General features: G+C 52.9%; 2 protein-coding genes and 1 pseudogene across 2 annotated transcripts; 1 reads left to right on the forward strand and 2 right to left on the reverse strand.

Annotated features, from left to right (window-relative positions):
• The first annotated feature begins 27 nt into the window (after positions 1 to 27).
• VASP (vasodilator stimulated phosphoprotein) lies at positions 28 to 12682 on the forward strand. Its single transcript, XM_016212593.2, has 13 exons — positions 28 to 295; positions 6926 to 7097; positions 7175 to 7340; positions 8612 to 8717; positions 9174 to 9217; positions 9342 to 9583; positions 9735 to 9835; positions 10375 to 10426; positions 10589 to 10625; positions 10844 to 10889; positions 11034 to 11124; positions 11650 to 11707; positions 11827 to 12682. Exons 1-13 carry the CDS (start codon positions 291 to 293, stop codon positions 11862 to 11864), a joined length of 1158 nt encoding a protein of 385 aa, XP_016068079.1. The 5' UTR covers positions 28 to 290; the 3' UTR covers positions 11865 to 12682.
• Positions 12683 to 14182: 1500 nt separating this feature from the next.
• On the reverse strand, positions 14183 to 14584 carry OPA3 (outer mitochondrial membrane lipid metabolism regulator OPA3). Its single transcript, XM_087827263.1, has one exon. The coding sequence runs from the start codon at positions 14570 to 14572 to the stop codon at positions 14183 to 14185; it is 390 nt and encodes a 129-aa protein (XP_087683389.1). The 5' UTR covers positions 14573 to 14584.
• Positions 14585 to 17215: 2631 nt separating this feature from the next.
• LOC107536735 (non-selective voltage-gated ion channel VDAC3 pseudogene) lies at positions 17216 to 19920 on the reverse strand (annotated as a pseudogene).
• Positions 19921 to 21361: the final 1441 nt, after the last annotated feature.

Raw genomic sequence — 21361 nt, forward strand, 5'->3', positions numbered from 1 at the left:
CAGTAGTAAGAGTAACATTGTAGCCGCCGGCGGCCGAGGGGGCGCGCCGGGAGGGGACGCCGCACCCCCTTTCTGCCGCAGGGACCCCGATCAAAGCCCCAGAGGGAGGAGGTGCCAGAGGACTCGCCCCAGCCCCGTCCACGTTTTCCCCAGGAAGCCGGACTCTATGGGGCGGGACCCCAGGGGAGACTGAGCAGAACCTGGAGCCAACCCCGAACCCCTGAACCTCGAGCCAGGGGCGCCCCGGGAGCACCCGACCTGTGGGTGCACCGCCCGCCCGCGGAGCAGCCATGAGGTGAGCCTCCAATGCCTCCAGACCCTTCCCCTCCCGGCGCGGCTCCCCGCCCCGCCTTTGTCCCCTCCCCCCAACTCGCTCCGGGCTGGAATTTGGGGACAGGGCACTGGGAGCCTCGGGTTTGAGGCTGAACCCCCTTGGATGAGCTACAAATATTGACCACTTCCCCAAGACTCCCAAGGTTCGAGATGGTGCCGGTGAGGTTCTCCTGGGAGCCCTCAGATTTGGGGGCGTTCCGAGGACTCCCGAATTTTTAAAGACTTTTTCAGAGGACCTCCAAGTTGGCAGATATTTCCTGCAGGAAGGCCAGGATTCAGGCAGGGCTCAAAATCCCCCCAAATCTCAACTCGGGCTCGAGAGGGATTGTGGGGGCCGGTCTGGGGGTCCCTGGCTCCTAGAAGAGAGATTGAAACATAGACCTTGGTTTGAGGGGTTCCCCTTTACATGATGCTGGGAAGTCTTCTCATGTGGGACCTCGATCCTTAACTTCGAGGATACTTAACCCCTAAATTTGGAGGGGTTCTCATCCTTTGGAGAAGGTTGTTGCGGACAAACCCAGACACAGCCTCGAGGGTCTGGTTGGGACTCCCATCCCCCGCCACTCCGTACACACCTTAAAACACACGGTGCCTAGGACCGAGCAGCACTGGGGGCCGAGGGCGGCTCCCCAGCCCCGGGCCAGAAGGGACGGCCCCTCTCCCCCACCTGCGCGGCTTGGGGAGGGAGGGGGCGCGGCAGCTGGGGGAAGGGGGGCCTTTGTCTTCCTTACTCACCTGTCGAGACAGCTGGTGGGCGGGTGGGGGGGCAGGATCGCTGTGGGCCCGCTGCTTTCCCCACCACTATGCCTCCCGCACTCTCACCACCCTCACCCTCCGGCCATCGGAACTGTGGGTTGGAGGAGGGGGCGCACTGGAAAGCTTCAAGGTCACAGCACTCTCCCCCTGGGACCCAGGCTTCCCAGACTGTTCCAACTATCTACCCAGGGATTTAATCCTGGGGTGGGGGGCCCAAGGGACCCAGGGATTTTTGTTTTACCCCAACCTCCCTCAAAACTCCTAGGCTCACCTGAGGGCGGGGCCAGTGCAGGCTGCAGGACCGGACTGGATCCCCCATAATCTCTTCCTAGTGGCCTGAGCCTGACAATACTATCTCCCTTCCTCCACTCTCTCGGGGACTTCCTGCCCCAAAGACCCCGGCTTGATGGGGAGGCCTCTGGGGACAGCTGGGGATTAACCCCGTGCTGCCCACATCCTCTCACTTCCCTCACATTCTCCATACCCCTGCCTTCTGACATCAGGGTGACATTCCTTTTTAGGACCATTCCAGAACCCACCTCCCGCTTTAGTTCCCTTCTGATGTGAAAGGGACACCCACAAGGCTTGCTGCCCACCCCTTCCCCCATTATAGAAACACCCCTTCAAGTTCTGCCCCGGAGAGAGGGCAGTCTTGGGGAGCCAGGCCCCCTTCCTTCACCCTCTCCCCGGGGGAGTCTCGGCTCCCACCGGCCCCGCCCCTCGCCCCTCGCCCCCCCCCCCCCCCGCGTTTCCGGTCCCAGGCTCGGTGGAAGGCGGATGGCGGATGTCCGAGTTAGTGCTGCCTCACTCACTGAGACCGTAAAAGGGCAGGAGCAGTGTCTGGGCCGGCCCCCCACCCCCACCCCACCCCCGAGCCCAGTCCTGAGGCCTGGCCCTACCACAAGCCCCCTACTAACGGTCGAGGCCAAACCTCCTACCTTGGGGGGGGGGGGTAGAAGTTGGGCCGAGGGCTGTCCCACCAGGGGGTTACTTCCACTTCCTGAGGGGTCTTCCCTGTCAATGGCCACACCCGACTTTCCAGGCTGTGCCACTTCTCCAAAGACAGCTAGGATTCAAATCGACCCACATCCCCTGCGTCCAGGTGGGGAAACTGAGGCTCAGAGAGAGACAGGCCTGGCGCAAGATCCGTCAGAAATTCCTAGGCAATGTTGAGAGGAGCGGACTGGGGTCCTCTGATTTCTGGCTGGTCTGGATGGGGAAGGGCTTGGGGGCAGTTGGAAGAGAGGATGTTAAGATGGAAAATTACAAGATAATAGTTCTTTTTCTCCCAGTTTGACAAATATTTGTTGAGTGTCTAATGCATCTTGGACTCTGAGCTGGGATCCTGGGAAAGCTCAGAAGCCGGGCAGAGGTCTGAGAATCTCAGGGCAGAAGGGCCTCTGAAGAATTTGGGTCCATTTCTTTCCTCTTCCAACAGCAGTAATTACTGCTATTATTTTTATTTTTAAAAAAATAGGAGACAGTTTGATCAAGCATCTACTTTGTGGAGGCACTGTACTAGGTGCTGATTCAGTTTAATCCTCACAGCAATTTTAAGAGATAGATACTATTGTAACTGTGTCCCACCCCAGTTTACAGATGGGGAAACTGAGGCACAGACAAATGAGCAAATTGCCCGAGTTTGGAAGTAGGCACGTCTGAATATGAACCCAGGATTGTCTCCAGAGTATTATGCTATTTTTAAAAAAAAAGAAAAAGAAAGCCTCTGCTATCTTTTTAAAAAGTATAGGTAATATGCTTTCACTGTACAAACAGTTAATGGAGATGCGAAAAAAGAAACCCAGGCAGGAAATTTTCCTTCTTGTTTGCTTATGAGAAACAGGGAGGAAGGGCTAGAGTGAGCCTGCACAAGCCCCACAGACTCTAGAGCTAGTTCCCTCTGCAGGGCTGTTTCAAAAGATTTGTAGTTTAGAAAGGTTTTGTGTGTACATGGGGGGAATGTGGGTCACAAGTTGTATGATTTAAGGAAGCTCTTGGGGTAAGTCTTGGGGTAGGCATGAGGGGCAAAGGAAGGGCAAGCCTTTAATCTAGAAGGTTTGAGTAAACCACAGTGACTATGCTTGATTGCCTCCAGTGATGAGAAGCTCTCTCCCCTGTTTTGACTCTCAGCTTCCTTGTATGGAGCCTGTGTCAAATTCTAGGTCCTGAACCTCAGGGCTTTTCTTATCTCTTTAAATCTTTACAGCAAACCAGTGAGTTATGGTTTCCGGGGCTGGAAACAGAGGCTCAGAGAGGTGAAGTCACACAGCAAGGGGTTTGACTTTTACCCTCTCTCATCTACCACATGCTAGAGTTTTCCAGAATGTGGGGACCTGTGGGGAAGGATGGGTCCTGGGTTGGCTGGAGATTAAGGCTCTCTCATGTGAGACCCTAAGAGACCACTGGAATGGGGCAGACCCCATTTGAACCTCAGTCCCAACTTCCTGGCTGTGGGATTTTCCATTGCAGATTTTGCCTGGCTTATATTTTATTTTTTGCACTTAACTAATGAAAGAGTTTTTTATACGTAGTACCAGCCCATGGTGAAAAATAAAAAGAAAGAATCAAGCAGTTCCAAAGAGTAAACATTTCCTCCCTCCTTGGGTCCCCAATGCCTGTCCTTGGAGGCAGCCACTGTTAGTCTCCTGAGAAGCAGCCTCTGCAAAAATCACCAGTGTGTGCGGATATATTTTTACCCTCACCACCTTTTTAAAAACCTCTGCTACACACCACTTTAGACCTTGGCTTTTTCAAATTTCAGCTTAGCTGTTTCCTCACCTTTAAATGAGGTTAAGAACTTGGGTGGACTTGGTTTCAAATGCGAGCCCCTCTGCTTATTTGCTGTGCGACCTGGGACAAGTGTCTTCACCTCTCTGTGTCCATGGTTCCTCCTCTGTAATAAAAGTAAGGACCAGAGTTGCTCTCATGAGGTCATTGCAAGGTCCTTTATGGAAATAGGAGCTCAGTACCTCGAACAGTGTCTGGGACACCTGCTTACCAGTAACTGTCAGCTGCTATTGCTGTTTCTCTATCCTGTCGATGGCTGATTTAACAACTATTGAACACCATTCTAGGTTCTGGGGACGCAAACTCCTGTCCTCATGGTCCTGATATTTTGGTAGGACAGATGGGGCTCTGCCAGGTAGGGATGGATGCTATGACATGTGGGACATGTGGTGAGAAGGAGAGGAACTTTTTTGGTACAGGAAGAGACACCGTCTAAGTGGAGACCTGGGGGAGGTGAGGATCCGGGTGGAGGAAGTATAAGTCCTTGGGCCTGAGGCAGGAATATACCTGTAGAAAGAGCAGCTCGAGGCCAGAGGGGCTGAAACATCGAGCTCGGGGGAGGGAAGGGGTGAGATCAGAGATCACACAGATCAAGAAACCACGGGGCTCAGCTGGTGTGGCTCAGTGGTGGAGCATCGACCTAGGATCCAGGAGATCTCAGTTCGATTCCCAGTCAGGGCACATGCCCGGGTTGCAGGCTTGACCCCCAGTTTGGGGCATGCAGGAGGCAGCCGATCAATGACTCTCATCATTGATGTTTCTCTCTCCCTCCCTCTCCCTTCCTCTCAGAAGTCAATAAAGACATATATTTTTTTTAAAATGCCATGAAGAGATCTTGGCTTATTTTTGCCCAAGGAGAGCTTCGGAGAAGAGGAGGGACTTGATCTGACTGGTGTTTTAACAGGATCCTTCTGCTGTAATGGGGCACTGCAGCCTGGAGAGGGGTAGGACCAGCCTGGGGTCACTCAGCCAGCGCCCTCGCACCAGGCCAGAGCCTCAGCAGGGCAGGGCAGTTTGGGAGAGCAAAGTGCAGCCAGGGTGGAGTAGCAAAGACAACCCTGGCTCCTGGCCAGAGTCTGCCCTGTGGGTGGGTGGCAGGTGTGGGTGAGGCTTTAACCCTGCCCTGCCAGGGCCACTGGGAGCCAGAAACAGCCCCTGAGGCTGCGCTTGTCTGGAAATAGCACCTGGTGTTTGGGTAGGGCCCACACAGTTCCTGGTGATTAAGGCTATGCACTTGGGAGCCAGGTTCAAATCCTCATTCTGCTACTTAACTAGCTCTGTGACCGGGAGCAAGTCACTCAACCTCTCTGGGCCTCCATTTGCACTGCCCACTTGCAAACTGAGGATGAGATCATGCCCATCCTGAAGGACTGCAGTGAGAATAAGATGAGGGAGGAGAGGGCTTAGGGTGCCTGATTGGCAGGAGTGCCAGGTGAGAAGGAAGCACCACAACTTATGTAAACTTGGGGGTGTCCGGGGCTCAGCCCCAGGCCTAGGAACCCAGAGCTGGGTCTGCTGAGGGGTTTTCCCTGTTCTGTCTTTCATACCCCGAGTGTTAGCCCCAGCCCCCAGCCTTGGTTGAGACAGAGCCATTGCGGGGTATAATTTCTCTCCCCGGAAACCTCTGACCACCAACTTCCTCTTTTCAGGAAAATGTTTGGTGGGGGTGGGGAGGGGACTAGCACTTCCCCCAGGTCTATGTGTGACCTTGGGCAAGTCACTTCCTGTCTGGGAGCCTGAGTTTCCTCACTGGGGGAGGGGATGTTGAATCTCCCCAGAAGGACTGCTGGGAGTGGGGGGGAGATTCAGAGGGATCCGGGGATGTTCAGGGATGCTGACAGTTACTAAGTGCTCAGTACATGCCAGGCACTGTGCCAAGCACTCAATTTAGGTGCCCAGACTCACTTACTCCTCCCACTGTCCTGGGGGGGGGCTGTCATTTACTCAGTTTGCAGTTCTCAAGTGGGAGGGTCGCTTGCCTGAGTCACATGGAGTAGGTGGCTCAGTGGGTATTTGAACCCAGGTCTGTGGATATCAGATCCTGAACTCTGAACCAGTTTCTTGATCCCTCCCCCAAGGCTGAGTCAGATGTCACTTGCTCCAGATGTCCTCTGTGACTCTCAGGCCAGGGAAGGTGCTCCTGGTCACTCTAGGCTTGGCCCTGGGTTATCACTGTCTGGGGACTGGACTGTCTCCCACACTTGAGGGTGGGACCAGGTTGTCTGGGTCACTGCCCAAGACATGGGCCTGTCAGAACAGCGATGTCTGTTGATGGCCCTGGGGGGGGGGGGGGTGTTGGGGGTGTTCAAGGGCAGATGGATGGGGTGGCAGCAGGAAAAAGAAGAGCCTAGGGTGTAGCATTGGTCCCCAACTTGTTGCAGGCCTCACCCTTCCCCTCCCTGGACCAGAGCAGGGAGTGGGGGCGGGGTGGGGTGGTCTGAGCACCCTGGCAGAGAGAGAAACAGACACCAGGAGTGCCAGGCGGGGGCTGGTTCCCAGTGTCACCGCCTGGAGTCCCTGCCTCGACCCCAGTGCCCTCCTCTGGGGCCGCTCCTCCAGCTCTCACTCCACACTTACCTGCGTCTCCCCGACTGTCCATCTGTCTGTCTGTCTCACTCTCCACCCCCTGCCTTTCCATGTTTTCACCTTGCCATTCCCTTGTCTGTCTGTCTCCCCACTGTCAATCCAACTCGCCCTCTCACCTCTCTCTCTGCATGTCAGTCTGTCTGTCTCACTTCCTCTCCCTGGCTCTTTCTCCCCGTCTGTCTGTCCCTCTCTTTCCTCAACTGTCTCACATCCCCAGTTTGTGTCTTTGTCTCTCCCAGTCTATCTGTCTTGCTCTGCCCCGCCTGTTTTTCCTTCCCAATCACTGTCTATCTGGGTCTCCCAGGGGATCTGTGTCCCTCTGCCTTTTGGTGTGTTTCTCTCTTCCTCTCACATTGTCTCTGGATCTCCCAGGGGGACCCAGACTCTGGAGGGAGGGTGCCATCTCCCCCCACCCCCTCCCCAGCTAACCAGCCTCGCTCCCTTTCTCCCCATTTCCCGGCAGCGAGACGGTTATCTGCTCCAGCCGGGCCACTGTGATGCTTTATGATGACAGCAACAAGCGGTGGCTGCCTGCAGGGACGGGCCCCCAGGCCTTCAGCCGGGTGCAGATCTACCACAACCCCACCGCCAATTCCTTCCGGGTGGTCGGCCGGAAAATGCAGCCCGACCAGCAGGTGAAACCCCCTCGCCTCCCCTCCCAGGCCCCCCCACACACACATGCCCCCCCCCACTCACCTTTCCCTCCTGCCAGGTGGTCATCAACTGTGCCATCCTCCGGGGTCTCAAGTATAACCAGGCCACCCCCAACTTCCACCAGTGGCGCGACGCCCGCCAGGTCTGGGGCCTCAACTTCGGCAGCAAGGAGGACGCCGCCCAGTTTGCCACCGGCATGGCCACTGCCCTGGAGGCGTTGGAAGGTTAGGAACAGTGGGCAGGTGGGACCCCTGAGCCGTGCCAGGTGGCCTGGGGCTGCCACTTTACCACTCAGGGCCTCAGTTTACTCATCTGAAAATGGGGCTAATTCATTGCTACCCTGGACAATTATTCTGAGGACTTTGTGTGAGTTCCTGTGTGCCCTTGTACACGCGGATTCCTAAGGGTGTAGTTTGCTCCATGAATTTTCACACACATACACTCCTGTGTGACTGCCTCCCACATCAAATGCAGCTATTTCCAGCTCTTGGAAGGGAGCGCTCCCTCTGTACCCTTCACCAGGTAACCATTGAACAGGTTTATGTCATCATCAGTTAGTTTTCAGACATCGATATTAAAAAAATAGTCCTTTTTTAATATTATTTTTTATTGATTTTAGTGAGGGGGAGGAGAGAGGTTGCTTTGCTGCCCCACTTATTTATACATTCACTGGTTGCTTCTTGTATGTTCCATGACTGGGGATCAAACCCGCAACCTTAGCGCATCAGGACGACGCTCTAACCAACTGAGCTATGGGCCAGGCCCAAGGTGGTGGTTCATAACTGTAATGTGCCCACGAATCATCTGGGTAGAGCACAGATTCCAGTTCAGTGGGGCTGAGGTGGCCTGAGCCTCTGCATTTCTAACAAGCTGCCCGGTTGATGGCAGGTCCATGAACAGTGAGGCTTTAGGTGACCGCTGCGTATCCGGGGTCGGGGGTCGCTGCTGTAGAACTTCCAATCGCCAAACGGCAGAGGTGTTTCCTTCCTGGAGCAGCTTCAGTGCCAGCGGGAAGGGCTAACTTGTCCAGGGCACAGAGGCAAATACGGAGGGCGGTTTGGGTCCATGGCAGCCAGAGGCCTGGGGTGGGTGAGGAACAGGCTCTCAGCCTTCCCAGGCGTCTCGGGCTGTGGTCTGAGCGGCTGAGCCACTGGGGGAGTGGAGGTTGGGGTCAGCTTGAAATCGTCTTGTTCCTGCAAATTCCGGTCTGCAAGTGATTCCCCCCTTTGGGCCTTCATTGTCCCCCACCTGTCACTTGGGCATCACCACCGCACCCACCGCTTATCAGCTTAGTTAAGGGAAGCTGGTGCTGACCCTCATCGCAGAAGTGTGCCAGGTGCCCATACCCCAGCCAGGAGTGTCAGGGTCCCCACGGAAGAAGGAAGTGAGCACCTCTGGGCAGGATTCCTGAGGCCTGGGAGAGCTGCCAGAAAGTGCCAAGAGGTGGGGCAGGGCTCCGGGATGATTCATACCTTGTTCCACTCTCCCTCTGCAGTAGGAGGGCCTCCACCACCGCCACCACCTTCACAGCCACAGGCTGCACCTCCCGCCTGGTCTGTCCAGAATGGTCCCTCCCCAGAGGAGGTGGAGCATCAGAAAAGGTGGGGCCCGTCCCTGTGTGGGGAACCTTACCACTGCCGGAGTTCTAGGATGTTCCACACCCCTGACTCCTAGAATTCAGAACTCTCCAATTTCAACTCCCAGGGGAGTAGAAGTTGACAGCCTTCAGAACCTCCTGCCTCCTGGGATTTGAGAAACTCCTGACACCCAGAGTTGCAGAACCTCCTGACCCTTCCAGTCCTGGCCCCCCAGATTCTCCGAGTCCAAGATTTGGTTGTTTAAAGGACCTCGGGCATTTTGTAATTCAGTTGTTTTTCACAGTCTGATGACTGGAATGCTTGCATCTTGGTTCCACCCAGTCCCTGCTGCCCCTCCTTTTCCTGGGCCCTTGGGGAGGGAAGCCTCTGGGGGTTAGGAGCCAGTCTCACTGGAGACCTCGGGGCTCGCTGGCCAGCCTGGGGGCCCTGAGTGATCACAGCTCTATCTTCTCTCCTCAGGCAGCCAGAGCATGTGGAGCGCGAGCGCCGGGTCTCCAATGCAGGTGAATGTTCTCATGGTCTCTGGAGGGCATGGGGGGGGAGTCCCCAGAGGAGGGGGTGGGCCAGCTGGATAACAAAGGATGAGGCTTCTCTCTCAGCACCCCTCCTTTTTTTTGTTTGTTTCAGGAGCCCCACCTGCTCCCCCAGCTGGGGGACCACCCCCACCTCCAGGACCTCCCCCTCCTCCGGGTCCACCCCCACCCCCTGGTCTGCCCCCCTCGGGGGTCTCAACTGTAGGGCAAGGAGCAGGGGGAGGCCCACCACCTCCACCCCCTCTCCCCACGGCAGCAGGCCCTAGTGGTGGAGGGACTGGGGCCCCCGGCCTGGCCGCAGCCATTGCCGGAGCCAAACTCAGGAAAGTCAGCAAGGTGAGGGGGCCAGACATGGCGGGGTGTGGGGAGCACGGGGCCCTGAGGGAATAATGGGGAATGAGGCCAGAGTTGCCTGGGGACATCAGGAGGAGCTGGGAGGCCACGAGCCCTGCCCATAAAGCCCCCCTCTTCTTTGTAATTTCTCCAGCAGGAGGAGGCCTCAGGGGGCCCCCCAGCCCCCAAGGCTGAGAGCAGCCGAAGCACAGGTGGGGGGCTCATGGAAGAGATGAACGCCATGCTGGCCAGGAGGTGAGCCTGGGCTTGGAGCCCTCCATGCCCCTGGAAAGCTCTGGGCACAAACCCCTCAGACCAACAGTTATCACCTGAGCCTTTAGGGCCAGGTGGGGGGAGGGCTCAGATTCCTGGTTTTTGGTTTCTTTAGATGAAAGTTCCCCCTTTGATAATTTGGGTTTGGGATATAATGCTGCCAATTGCATTCTCCTGAGATGGCTAAGATTTGCAACCACCTGGTAGCCTCCAGAATGTTCTGAATTCTAGGACCTTAGAAATTTCTGCTTTGGAACCTGGAAACTCAGGTTCCTAGAATCCCAGCATCTAAGATAGAGCCCTCCGCCCTTAGAATTTTGTGATTCCCAAATATGAGAAGCGTAAAACCTTCACCCTACTTCAAGAATAGCACTCCCTTTAACTTCTAACACTAGAGTTTTCTTAGCTACAAATTCTATAACTCTGTACCCAAGAATCCACCTTTCTGAAGTCTGGGAAGGGGCACAGTTGAGTGGCTGAGGGAGAGCTGAGCCATCTGTTTTTGCCTTTCCCTCCTGCAGAAGGAAAGCCACACTAGTTGGGGAGAAACCCCCCAAGGATGAATCTGCCAATGTGAGTTAGGGGCTCTTCCTGCCATATACACCTTAGGCTGTACCATTTGGGTAGGGATACTGGGGAGGCCGTGTGACAGGGATGGGCTGGATTGAACCTGGAAGAGGAAAATTAACAGAGGTGTGGCAGGGACTGACTCGTGACAGTTTTATTTCCCACCAGCAGGAGGAGCCAGAAGCCAGAGTCCCAGCCCACAGTGGTGAGTGACACAGCCCAGTCTAGCCACAGGAACTACAAGTCCCAGGATGCCTTGTCTTCATATACATGAAGCACATTCTTGCGAGTCTGTGCAGACAATGCTGGGGATTGTAGTCTCCTGAGATGGCTCTTTGAACGGGGCTGATGAGGCTGTGGGAGAAAGATTGAGGTGGGGCGTTCCTTGTCCTTTATCTTTCTGATTTGTTGCCTGTCCCCCAGAACCAGTGCGGAAACCCTGGGAAAAGAACAGCACAACCTTGCCAAGGTGGGTCATCAATACTAAGCCTCCACCTACCCAAAGTAGTTGGATTTGCCAAATTTGTAGGGAGGAACATCATGCTCCCGGAATGGGAGACAGGGGAGGCAGGCCCTCTCTAACCTCATTTCTGTCCCAAACCATCTCTCCCAGGATGAAGTCATCGTCTTCAGTGACCACTTCCGAGGCCCACCCCTCTACACCCAGCTCTGGTGATGAGTCAGACCTGGAGAGGGTGAAACAGGTAGCTTATGGAGAGGACTGGGGGTGAGGTTTGGGGGCTAGAAAGGAGCCTCAGGAAGAAAGGAGACGTGGGTCTAAACTCTGCCACTGACCTGCCATGTGATTCTAGAAAAGGCCTCAGAAACGCTCAGTTTTCTAGTCTGAGAAGTAGAGAGATTTGATGAGGTCAGGGATGACATATCTATGTCATGTATGACCCCCTTTTCCAGTGCCCTTGACAGACCTTACTAATCTGTCACTGCACACCTTCCCGATGAGTACCCAGGGTCCTTTTCAGCACTCTGGCCCCAGACATCCACTACCAACTGGAGTTGGCAGGAGAATGGAATGTATTTGCCATCCCTGGTCCTGGATGTTCTCCAGTACTTTTCTGGCTCAAAGGATCCAGAATTCTCCAGTCTCTCTGTGGCCTTGTCAGTGAGGTCATGGTCTATGTGTGTGTGGCCCTCAGTCATTAAGAAAGGAGAGATTAGTATCTGCAAGTCCAGGTACCCTTCCTGATCGGTTGCACCCCGTTATTTTTCAGGAGCTTCTGGAAGAGGTGAGGAAGGAATTGCAGAAAATGAAAGAGGAAATAATTGAAGGTGAGGTTGTTTTTTAAACACTTATTTTGGAAAAATCCTGTCCCTTGGAAAGAGCCCTTTTTTGGAAGGGAAGGGGGAAGAGGCTCTGCCCCTGACCTCTGCCCCTTGTTTCCTTCCAGCCTTTGTCCAGGAGCTGAGGAAGAGGGGTTCCCCTTGACCAGAGGGCCCCAGAAGATCCTGTTTCTCCTTTCTGCGCACCTTGCCTGTCACCCTGCTTTCCCTGCCTCGACTTGACTAGGAATTGGCTGAAGACTACACAGGAATGCGTCTTCCCCACTCCCCATTCCACTTGGAAAATTCCAAGGGGGTGTGGCTTCTGCCATGCCCACGCCCATACTGGCTGCTGATTGGCTGGGGAAGCCCCTCCCTTTGCTCCCTTTGGTCCTTCCCCTCTGCCATCCCCTTGGGGCGGGTTCCTCTGCTGGGGATGTACCAATTAACCCCACAGTAAGGGGGAAGGAAGGAGGGAATTTCACATTCCCTTGTTCTAGATTTCACTTTAACGCTTAATGCCTTCGAATTTTTGTTTTTTTTAAGGGAAAAAAAATATATATATATATATATATATTTAGGTTTTGGGGGGAGAGATTTTTTTTCTCTTTGGTTTTGATAAAATGGGGTGTAGGGAGTTTTTAAATGCTATAGCCCCAGGCTTGTCCCGTTTGGGGCAGCTATTTAAGGGGGGGGATGTCCCACCAGGCTGGGGACATCTCCCCTCACCCCAGGGACATCCCTTCCCTCTGGCTCCTTCCCCTTTTCTATGAGGAATTGAGATGCTGTAACTTTTTTGAACCTCAGTTTTTTGGTTTTTTTATTTGGGTAGGTTTTGGGGTCCAGGCCATTTTTATTGCCATAGGGAAAATAAGATGAGGGAGAAAGGAAAAAGGGAGGAAAACTCCCCTCTCCCACTTTCTCCTTTAGCTTCTTGAAAATGGGCCCCTGCTGAATAAATCTGCCAGTTTTTATAAATGCTAAGATTTCTGGAGTGATTTGAAGAGCAACTCTGATGAGGATGGGGGTGTGCCTTCCCCCCCTCCCCAGCAATCCACCTTCCCCTCATCTTCTTTCCCAACCCCTGCACCTGTTCCAGTTCCCTCAGGCTCCTTCAGCCAGGGTGGGCTCTGCCCCCTCTGGACCTCTCAACAGACTTCCCTCCCTCCCTCTCATGCTCCTTACCAAGGCAGCTTCCTCACTCCTTCCCCCCCCCCCCCCCCCAGTGCCAACCAATTCACCATCCTAGAGAAAGCCAGGGGCTGTCCCGCATAGACTGCATGGCCTGGGGCAAGTCCCTTTGCTTCCCCTAGACCTCGGTTTCCCCATCTGGGAAAAGACTCAGAATAATTCTCTGCCGCCTTCCCATCAGAGCCCTCCTGGCTTCTCTCCTAATTTTAATGACACTTGTACCCCATTTTACAGACATGCACCATGGTTCTCAGACACATTAAGATGACTCCTTTACCTCAGAGCTCCTTTACTTATAAAACATTTATAGTCTTAAAAAAATAGAATTCAGAAGCCACAGAGCTCACACACACACCCTGCAGTGGTTCATTGGGTTGGGGGGGGTAGGTTAGGTAGCTAACACTGCCATGTGGGGTATTCCCTTTGGATGGGGGTGGGGAACTTAGGACTGAGGGGCCACTGGCCTCATGGAGGAAGCCTTTGCATGAAGGAGGTTGAAGGGAGACTGGGGGACCAGTCCAAAGACAGGAAGGATGGGGGAACCCCTGAGTACTCCCAAGTTCAGGCTCAGATGGAAGACGGCTGTGACTCATGGAGAACAGGTGGGTCCCTACGAAGGGCCAGCAGGCGAGGATGGTGGGTCAGGACGGCAGGAGGTCCAGAACTACTGGGAAACAGGTGGCTTGGGTGGAAACAGAATTGCCCAGCCCCAGGCAGCACCAATTTTTCCAACCCAAAGAGCCATGTCCTGCTGGAAGAGATCACAGAAGTGGGGGAAGGGGGTCCGCTAGAACTGCCTGGAGGACCCCGCGCAGCCTTAAGAGCGGTTCTGTTGGAATGAGCCACTTAAGGAGCGGAGGGCCCCATAGAGGTACCAAGGGTGGACTAAAGTCAGGCGCCACAGGGGGACTTACTGGAGCTAAAGCTTTCCAAGAGCCATCCTTCTATTTCTCACCACCACCATCCCCTTCTCGCCCTAAAAAGAAGGTGAGGTAGACCGAGGTTTCTGCATTTTCATTACAATGGTCCAAAAAGAAGCAGGGTTCCCGTGTAGTGGGAGAGGATCGCCCCTCGGGCTGGTGGAGGCGAGTGACAGGGTGAGTTAGCTCGGTCTCTGGTGCTGGCCCATCTGGTAGGGCGAGTGACCGAAAGCCTGGCTGGCTCAGCCCCAGGCTGGGACCCGTTCTGCTCCTACAGAGCCCGGGTGGTGTCAGCTGGACCGCTTCAGGAAGGGGTGGGGCGGGCAGAAGGCCACGTCGGAGAAGTCACGTCCAAGACGGGTCCTGCGACCTCCTATTTCTCGGGCGTGGGCTCTGCCCGGGGCGCGGACGGCTCGCCCCCGCCCGGGGCGCAGAGCAGGGCGCGCACCCCGCGTATCTCCGCCCGCAGCTCCTCCAGGTCGCCCGGCCGCGGGGCCGCCTGCACCTGCGCCCGCAGCGCCTCCAGGCCCAGCGCCAGCTCGGCCAGCTCGGCCCGCATCGCGCCCCAGGCGGCGCGCCGCTGCCGGTCGTCGCGGCGCTCGTTGGTCTTCTGGCGCCGGTACTCCAGCACCAGGCAGCTGCAGGCCACCACGAAGACGGTGGCCTCGCCCAGCAGCTCGGCGCCCAGCTCCGCCGCCGCCTCCTCGTTCAGCGGCTTGACGGCTTCGGCCTTGAAGCCCATGAGGCGCATCTTGGCCCGCATCTCCGCCCAGTGGTACACTGCGGGGGAGACAGGGGTCAGGCATCCGTCACTGGGGGCCCCCTGCCAGCTCCGCTCCGCGACTCCCGGAGGCCCGTCGCGAGCCCTGGGGAAAGGCAGCGGGAATCGCGGGCTGGGGCGTGAGCGCCCCAAAGAAGGCCCGCGCGCCCCGGCCTCCGCTGAGAGCTGAGTTAGTTTTTTGGTCTGGGCGGCCCGGGGGCGTCTTTTGAAAGCGTCCAGAAGATTCTGGCGAGCAGCTGAGAATGAGAAATGCTGCGCTGGAGGGGAGGTTCTGAGTTCGGAGGAGGGGTCCGCCTCTGTGGCGGTCACAGCCCAGAGCAGGGGTAAATTCTGCCCTCTCTTGTCCCCCCCTGGTCCCCAGGTCAGGGCCACACAAGCTCCATCCCGCCTCCCCAGAAACCGAGCTGACAGTTGGCGCTTGAAGTGTGTTTTGGGGTTTTGGAAGCAGCTCAGGGCTTGAGCGATGCAGCTCTAACGAAGATTTCTTTACCTTACTCACGTGGCTAAGGGTTATCAGCACTGTCGTCGTTTACAAATGTCACATAACCGTAGAGCTGGGGCTGAAACCTCACGCACTCCAGTAATGCTAATATTCACCCACCGATACATGAACTGCTGCGGACGCACTCATTAAGCGAGGAAACCCTGGAAGCATGTTCTGCTTCCCCTCCCAGCCATCCTCCCAGCACCCGCGCTGATCCAATTGCCTTGCCTTTCAGTTAGAAGAGTAACATGCGCACCTGGGGAGGTTATTTAGCCTCCATGGAAAGGGGCTTGTGGGAAAGGGATCCATCTTCCCACCTCTTGCTTTCGTCCTACCCCTGAACCACTTATCTTTTCTGCATTTATTTCTTCCAAATTAACCCTATGATGCCAAATTACACACTTACACCTCTACTTCTTGATTTACTAAATTGAGTTAAAAACATAACGCACAGAGCAATATACAGATCTTGTAACATAGAAACCCACACTTGAAACCTATATGTCCTTATTAACTTGTCACCCCAATAAATCTGATAAAGTGTTTCTTTGTAAAACAACAACAACAAAAAACATTATGACTTGACTTTCCACTGCTACTTGTGTGAATTTAACAGGTATTCTAAAACAAAATTTTTTTTAAAAATTGATTGATTGATTTAAAGAGAGGAAGGGGAAATAGCGAGAGAAACATTGATTTGTTCCACTAACTTATACATCATTGGTTGATTCTGTATGTGCCCTGACTGGGGATTGAACCCACAATCTGGGTGTACTGACCAACTGAGCTACCCAGTCAGGGCCTAACACATATTCTATGTCCCTTCCTTCCCCTCCCAAGTTTTTCAAGTGATTTTTATTTTACTTGCTACTATTTGTTGGTAACCTTTGTAATTCTAAATAACATGCCTATTGCCTCAAATTCCTGACATGTGCACCTGTACGTACATTAACTGCTCCCCCCTACCCTCTACTCTCCTCTGCCCTCCACCTCCTATGGTCTATCTGTCTGCTGTGCTATTATTTTTACATTGTCAAGATGCCTTTCTGAGGTATAAGTTTACTGTTCTTTGTTCACTTTCACACCAGACTAGATGATAGTGTCCATGCCCAGAACTACAGGTGCAAAATTCCTCAGCCCTTTGGAGGCCTGGCTCCATTATTGTCATGGGCAGAGGGGCTTTTTGTCACCCCTGTGGCACTGACATTGCACCAGGTGGGTTTATGAATGAGTTTCTCATTTCCATTATTTTATACTTTCCTATCGGATCCTTGTTTCTCTCTTTGTCCTGGGAATTTTTCTTGTCTGTGTGGTAAAAGGTTAACCTTATCCTATAAATAGGGGTCTGGCCTTTGCCCTTGGGTCCTGAGAGGAAGTCTTTAAGTCCCTGGAATGTCCTGCCTGATAAGAGTATCTTTGTTTACTTGGGGCCGTAGACAGGGGCAGACAGTGCACACCAGCAATACGATTTATGGGGAGGGCTTTGGACCACATGGTGTCAGCTCAACCTCTGGAGGGGCTAAAACTAAGGTCGGCCCCATGGTTTGTAAACCTTGACTATGCTATGCATCCCCGTGAAAAACCCTGGAGAACATGGCTTGGGCGAGCTTCCCTGGTTGGCAATATTCCACGCATCTGTCACTCATTGTTGCTGGGAGAAGTCAGTGCTGTCCCCAGTTCCACTGGGACAACTGCAGATCTCCCAGATTCTGCCCCATGCACCTCTTCCTGGGGCTGATTTTAATCTGTATCCTCTCTCTGCATTCATCTGTAACAAGGAGTGGAACAATCAGTGAGTCCCGTGAGTCCTTTTACCAAACTATTGAAATTCAAGGTCTTGATGACCCCCTAACTTTGCATGTTACGCATTTCCTCCTTCCATTTCCCTGTTATACTCTTCCGGAACACTTCCTAGTCTGGAACACTGCCCTGCACTGATCCTTCAGGCGTCTAGACTTTTCTCTCCTGTTTTTTTGGTTTTTTAGAAATTGATTTTAGAGAGAGAAAAACATTCATCTATTGCTTCCTGCAAGTGCCCTGACTGGGGATCAAACCCGAAACCTGGGTATGTGCCCTGACTGGGAATCAAACCTGCCACCTAATGGTGTATGAAACAATGCCCCAACCAACTGACCCACACTGGCCAGGACAAGGTTACCTGAATCTATAAATCAGTTTAGTAAGATCTGACATCTTTACAATATTGAATCTTCCCATCCATGAACATGGTATCCCTCTTTAGTGAGGTCTTTAAAAAAAAAAAATTATGTTCAAATGTGATGGGTTTGTTTTACTTTACTCTGATGCAAAACCAAAGATTCCACTACAGCACAGAGACCAATATATTAAAAGGTCATGAAAAAGTGGTGTGGGGCATGCAGGATGTGATGTACAAACTGGAAGATCGAGTTATTTCCTTTATAATTTATAACATGACACTACATTGTCGCTGAGGAACACATGTAAAATAATACTATGGAACTGGACTGAAATGCGGCACACACGTGACAACTTCCAGGCATGCCTTCAGGCACCTCCTTTAGGATGGACTTAAGATCTCTAGACTTCCGTGTGGGGAGGATTACAATTCTTTGGAAGAATAAAAAGTTCACACTTTTGAAATTTCAGAGAAGAATTTTAAGGCCAAAACATAGTGGGTTCATTTTTCTTCACCTCCAGGGAGAAACTGGATGCTTTATTCAAAACTGCATTAAGCTTCTAGCTCAAACCCCAACCCAACCTTGTGACCTCTTGCATTGAAGTTCTTTCCATTGTTTAAAGCTGACAGGCTCAGACTGACTCCTGGGTGAAGAATCTATCCAATCAGGGTGGCATTATTAACTTAGCAGATAAAGAAGTTCTACAACCCAACTTGTATTTAGCAACAATACCAAAATGGGTGTTGTTACTGTCAGCTGTCCAAGAAGGTTTATTGACTTTTCAATCTTCTCATTAACCTTCTGGTAGACAGAGCCTCCAAACTCAGGGCCATCATTCACATGAGTGTGCAACTGGAAGTGTGTAGCCCTGTAACCCAGGGCAAAACTATTCTGACAGTTTGGACTTGGCTATGTCAAAACTCATCTGATAGCCAGCAAGTCAACCTTCAAAGGCTAACACAGCCCAGCCATAGATGCTTGGGCAAGAATGACCTATGTCAAAATTGTTGCCAAGACTGAAACTGATACCACTCTAATTAGCTAGTTATTAATAGGAAAGGAGCACAAGGAAGGCCAGACATTATAGGCATGCCATTTGGACAGCTTCACCAGGAAGCTGCAACTTTGCACTCCCCAGGGAACCACCAGCCCACTCCCTGCAGATCACTGGGGGAAGGAGTCCAACATAGGGGAGATGGGTGCATGCACAGTAAAGTTGGGGTGACTCAGGGAGGGTGCCTGTCAGTCAAAACTGGGAGGAGAGATCATTGGCTGGAGAGGGCAGGGTCATTGCAAGCCTGAGAAAATTTAGGGATACATAAACCCCTAAACAAAGGAGTTCATGCTCTCTTGGCTTGCTCTTGGCTCTCTGGTTCCTTTGACTTTGCTCCTGTCCATGTTTCCTCCATAGCCATGTGGCCATGAGGACCCCACATGCAATGGACTGATGGACTGCAACTGGGAACACAAACTGAGCAAGCCTGATGCTGGACTGGACATTGCTCCAACATGGAGCAAAAACTGTGGATGCTGGTTCTGATTCTAGCTCTGCTGAAGCCACAGCTACACTTCTTCCTTTGGGAGAGGAAGGGAAAATGGGACCTTGCAAACTCAGGGGTTTGATTCCACAGAAATGAAGCTTTCTACAATACCTCACCCTCCCATGGGGGCCTCCGGAAATTCTTATTCCAGAAGAACCCCATTTCCACCGATAACAAAACAATCCCGTTTATAGGAGGCCTTCAATTTCCCACTCTGATGGTATCAAGAGTCAGTTTCAACCCTTCAGCAAGCTTATTATCCAAAGAGATTTCTGTTCCAAGGAAGGGCTTAGGATAGAAGCAGCAACAGGAGAGAGCCGAGGTGGGGCTGCTGTCAGCTCACTGGAGTCAGAGAAAAGGAGGCCTTTGCAGGCAGGTTCAGGGGGTTAGCCTGGGACCAGCTGCTCTTGCCCCCTGACCCCCTGGGCAAGTCTGTGGGGACCCCTAGAGTTTAGGAGATGCATGCCTGAGGGAAGAAGAGGGGGAAGGGAAGGCTCAGAGCAAGCACTGTGTCCTTTGTCTTGAGGCTTTTCTCTCTCTTTTGCAGGCAGGAAACCTAGGGGAGGTCTCTGGGAGGATCTCAATAGAATACTCATCAGCTATTCCAGGTGTGCCCTTTCTGGGTCAGGGTCTCCACTGCTTGGTCATTAGTCATTGCAGCTGGTCCTAGCATGTCCAACTGGTTTTGCTGCTTTTCTGGCCCTGGAGCTAACATACAACTTAGGCCTCGGTGGTACCTCTAGGGAGATGAACTCCTGTATCTGGCTGTAAATTGCTTGGCTAGTTTGTTCAGCTATCTGTCTGTTCCCCCATTCCACTTGCCAAGGAATTTTCCTAGCTTGTTACTATCCTGCCTCAACGCCATTAAGAAAGTGAGATGGCAAGCAACAGACTGGGAGAAAAAATTTGCAAATCATATATCTGATAGAGTACTTGTATTTACAACATATAAAGAACTCTTAAAACTCAACAATAAAAAGATAAATAAGCCAATTAAAACGAGCAGAAGGTTTGAATAGGCGTTTCACCAAAATAAGAAATAAAAATGGCCTAAGGGCGGAATGAACGCTAGGGGCCCACCAACCCTGCCACATAGCGGCAGGTGGCAGGTGTCGGGGTGCGCAAGTTGGGAACTGGCCCCACCATAGCCCTCCTCCCCTGTCCCCAGCCAGCAAACTGCTGTCTCTCCTGCTCTGCTCCATCTCTCCCAGGGTGTCAGCATCTGGGGCCAAACGCAAGCAGATCCAGGTCCTCCACCTTCCCGCAGGCCTCAAATCCAAAGGCCCCTTCACAGACGTAATCACAACAAATCCTAAGTTATGGAATCCATCCGATAGAAGCGTATGTTCCCAAGCGAAGCCGGCAGCACCTCGTCGGTACTGGGTGAGGCCCACTAGTGGAATTACCGACCCAGGGTTGACTGGCTCAATGTGAGAGAGACACATCGACCGGTTGCCTCCTGCATGTGCCCCTACCAACTGGGGCTGGCATTCGAACCTGCAACCCAGATATGTGCCCTTGACCAGGAATCAAACCAGAGACGATTTGGTGTTCGGACCGACACTCTAACCACTGCGCCACACCAGCCAGGGCTCTTTTTTCTTTCTTTCTTGTCTGTCTCATAACAGATTGTGAGCTCCTATAGGTCAGAGACCCAGATTTTATTTATTTTTATTTCCTCCCAACCTAACAGATTGCTTGGCATACATGAATGGATAACTATGCTCTCTGGATCCTTTAATAACCACCTCTCTACTTAAGATACAACTTGTGAGCATCCAAGATTGGACACCTTGGCAAAGGAATTCTGAACTGTTGCTTCATGAGGGTTGAGCTGACATAAAATTTTATGATACGGTCTTAAACTGGGAAAAGATCTTAAGAGATTGGCTCTGTAGGCCAGATAAAACACTTTGGGGAATGTAGAGCTGATCACCTCGGGAGACGGGGCTTACAATCAGTCGCCATATGTCAGCGGGTGTGTGGGTTAAACAGGCCTCTTTGTGAACCACAGCTATTGTCTTGCTGCTATCAGTTCATCCTGTCCATGAAACGTGATCCTCAAAGGCACTGCCTCCTCCACATCTCCACAATGGCAGCTGAACCTGTAATTAGTGTGAAGCAATCTCAGGTCCAGGGTAGATCAGTCCATGTTTTTTTTTTTGTTAACACTCACATGATATTTTTCCCATTGCTTTAGAGTGAGAGTGGGAGGGAGGGAGGAAGGGGACAGGGAGAGACAGGGCGGGGAGAAACATTGGCATGAGAGAGACACATGGAATGGTTTCCTCCCACATGTGCCCAGACCCACCCAGGGCAGGGAGCGAACCAGAAGCTCAGGTGCATGCCCTTGACCGGGAATCAAACCAGCAACACTTTGGGGTGCAGGCTGACGCTCTAACCACTGCGCACACGGGCCAGGGCAATCAGTCAGTTTTATTTGGATATAGGCTACTAATCACATGACATTCTCAACTGCAAGGGGTCTGAGAAGGGCAGTCTCCTGTGTGCACATGAGGTCGGAACCAGGCCGAGGCAGCCGCTGCCAGGACCCCTCTTCTGGAAATGCTCTAAAGTTAGATTGTGG

The sequence above is a fragment of the Miniopterus natalensis genome, chromosome 18 (genome assembly GCF_054644295.1).
Source record: "Miniopterus natalensis isolate mMinNat1 chromosome 18, mMinNat1.hap1, whole genome shotgun sequence".
In the NCBI taxonomy this organism is placed as follows: domain Eukaryota; kingdom Metazoa; phylum Chordata; class Mammalia; order Chiroptera; family Miniopteridae; genus Miniopterus; species Miniopterus natalensis.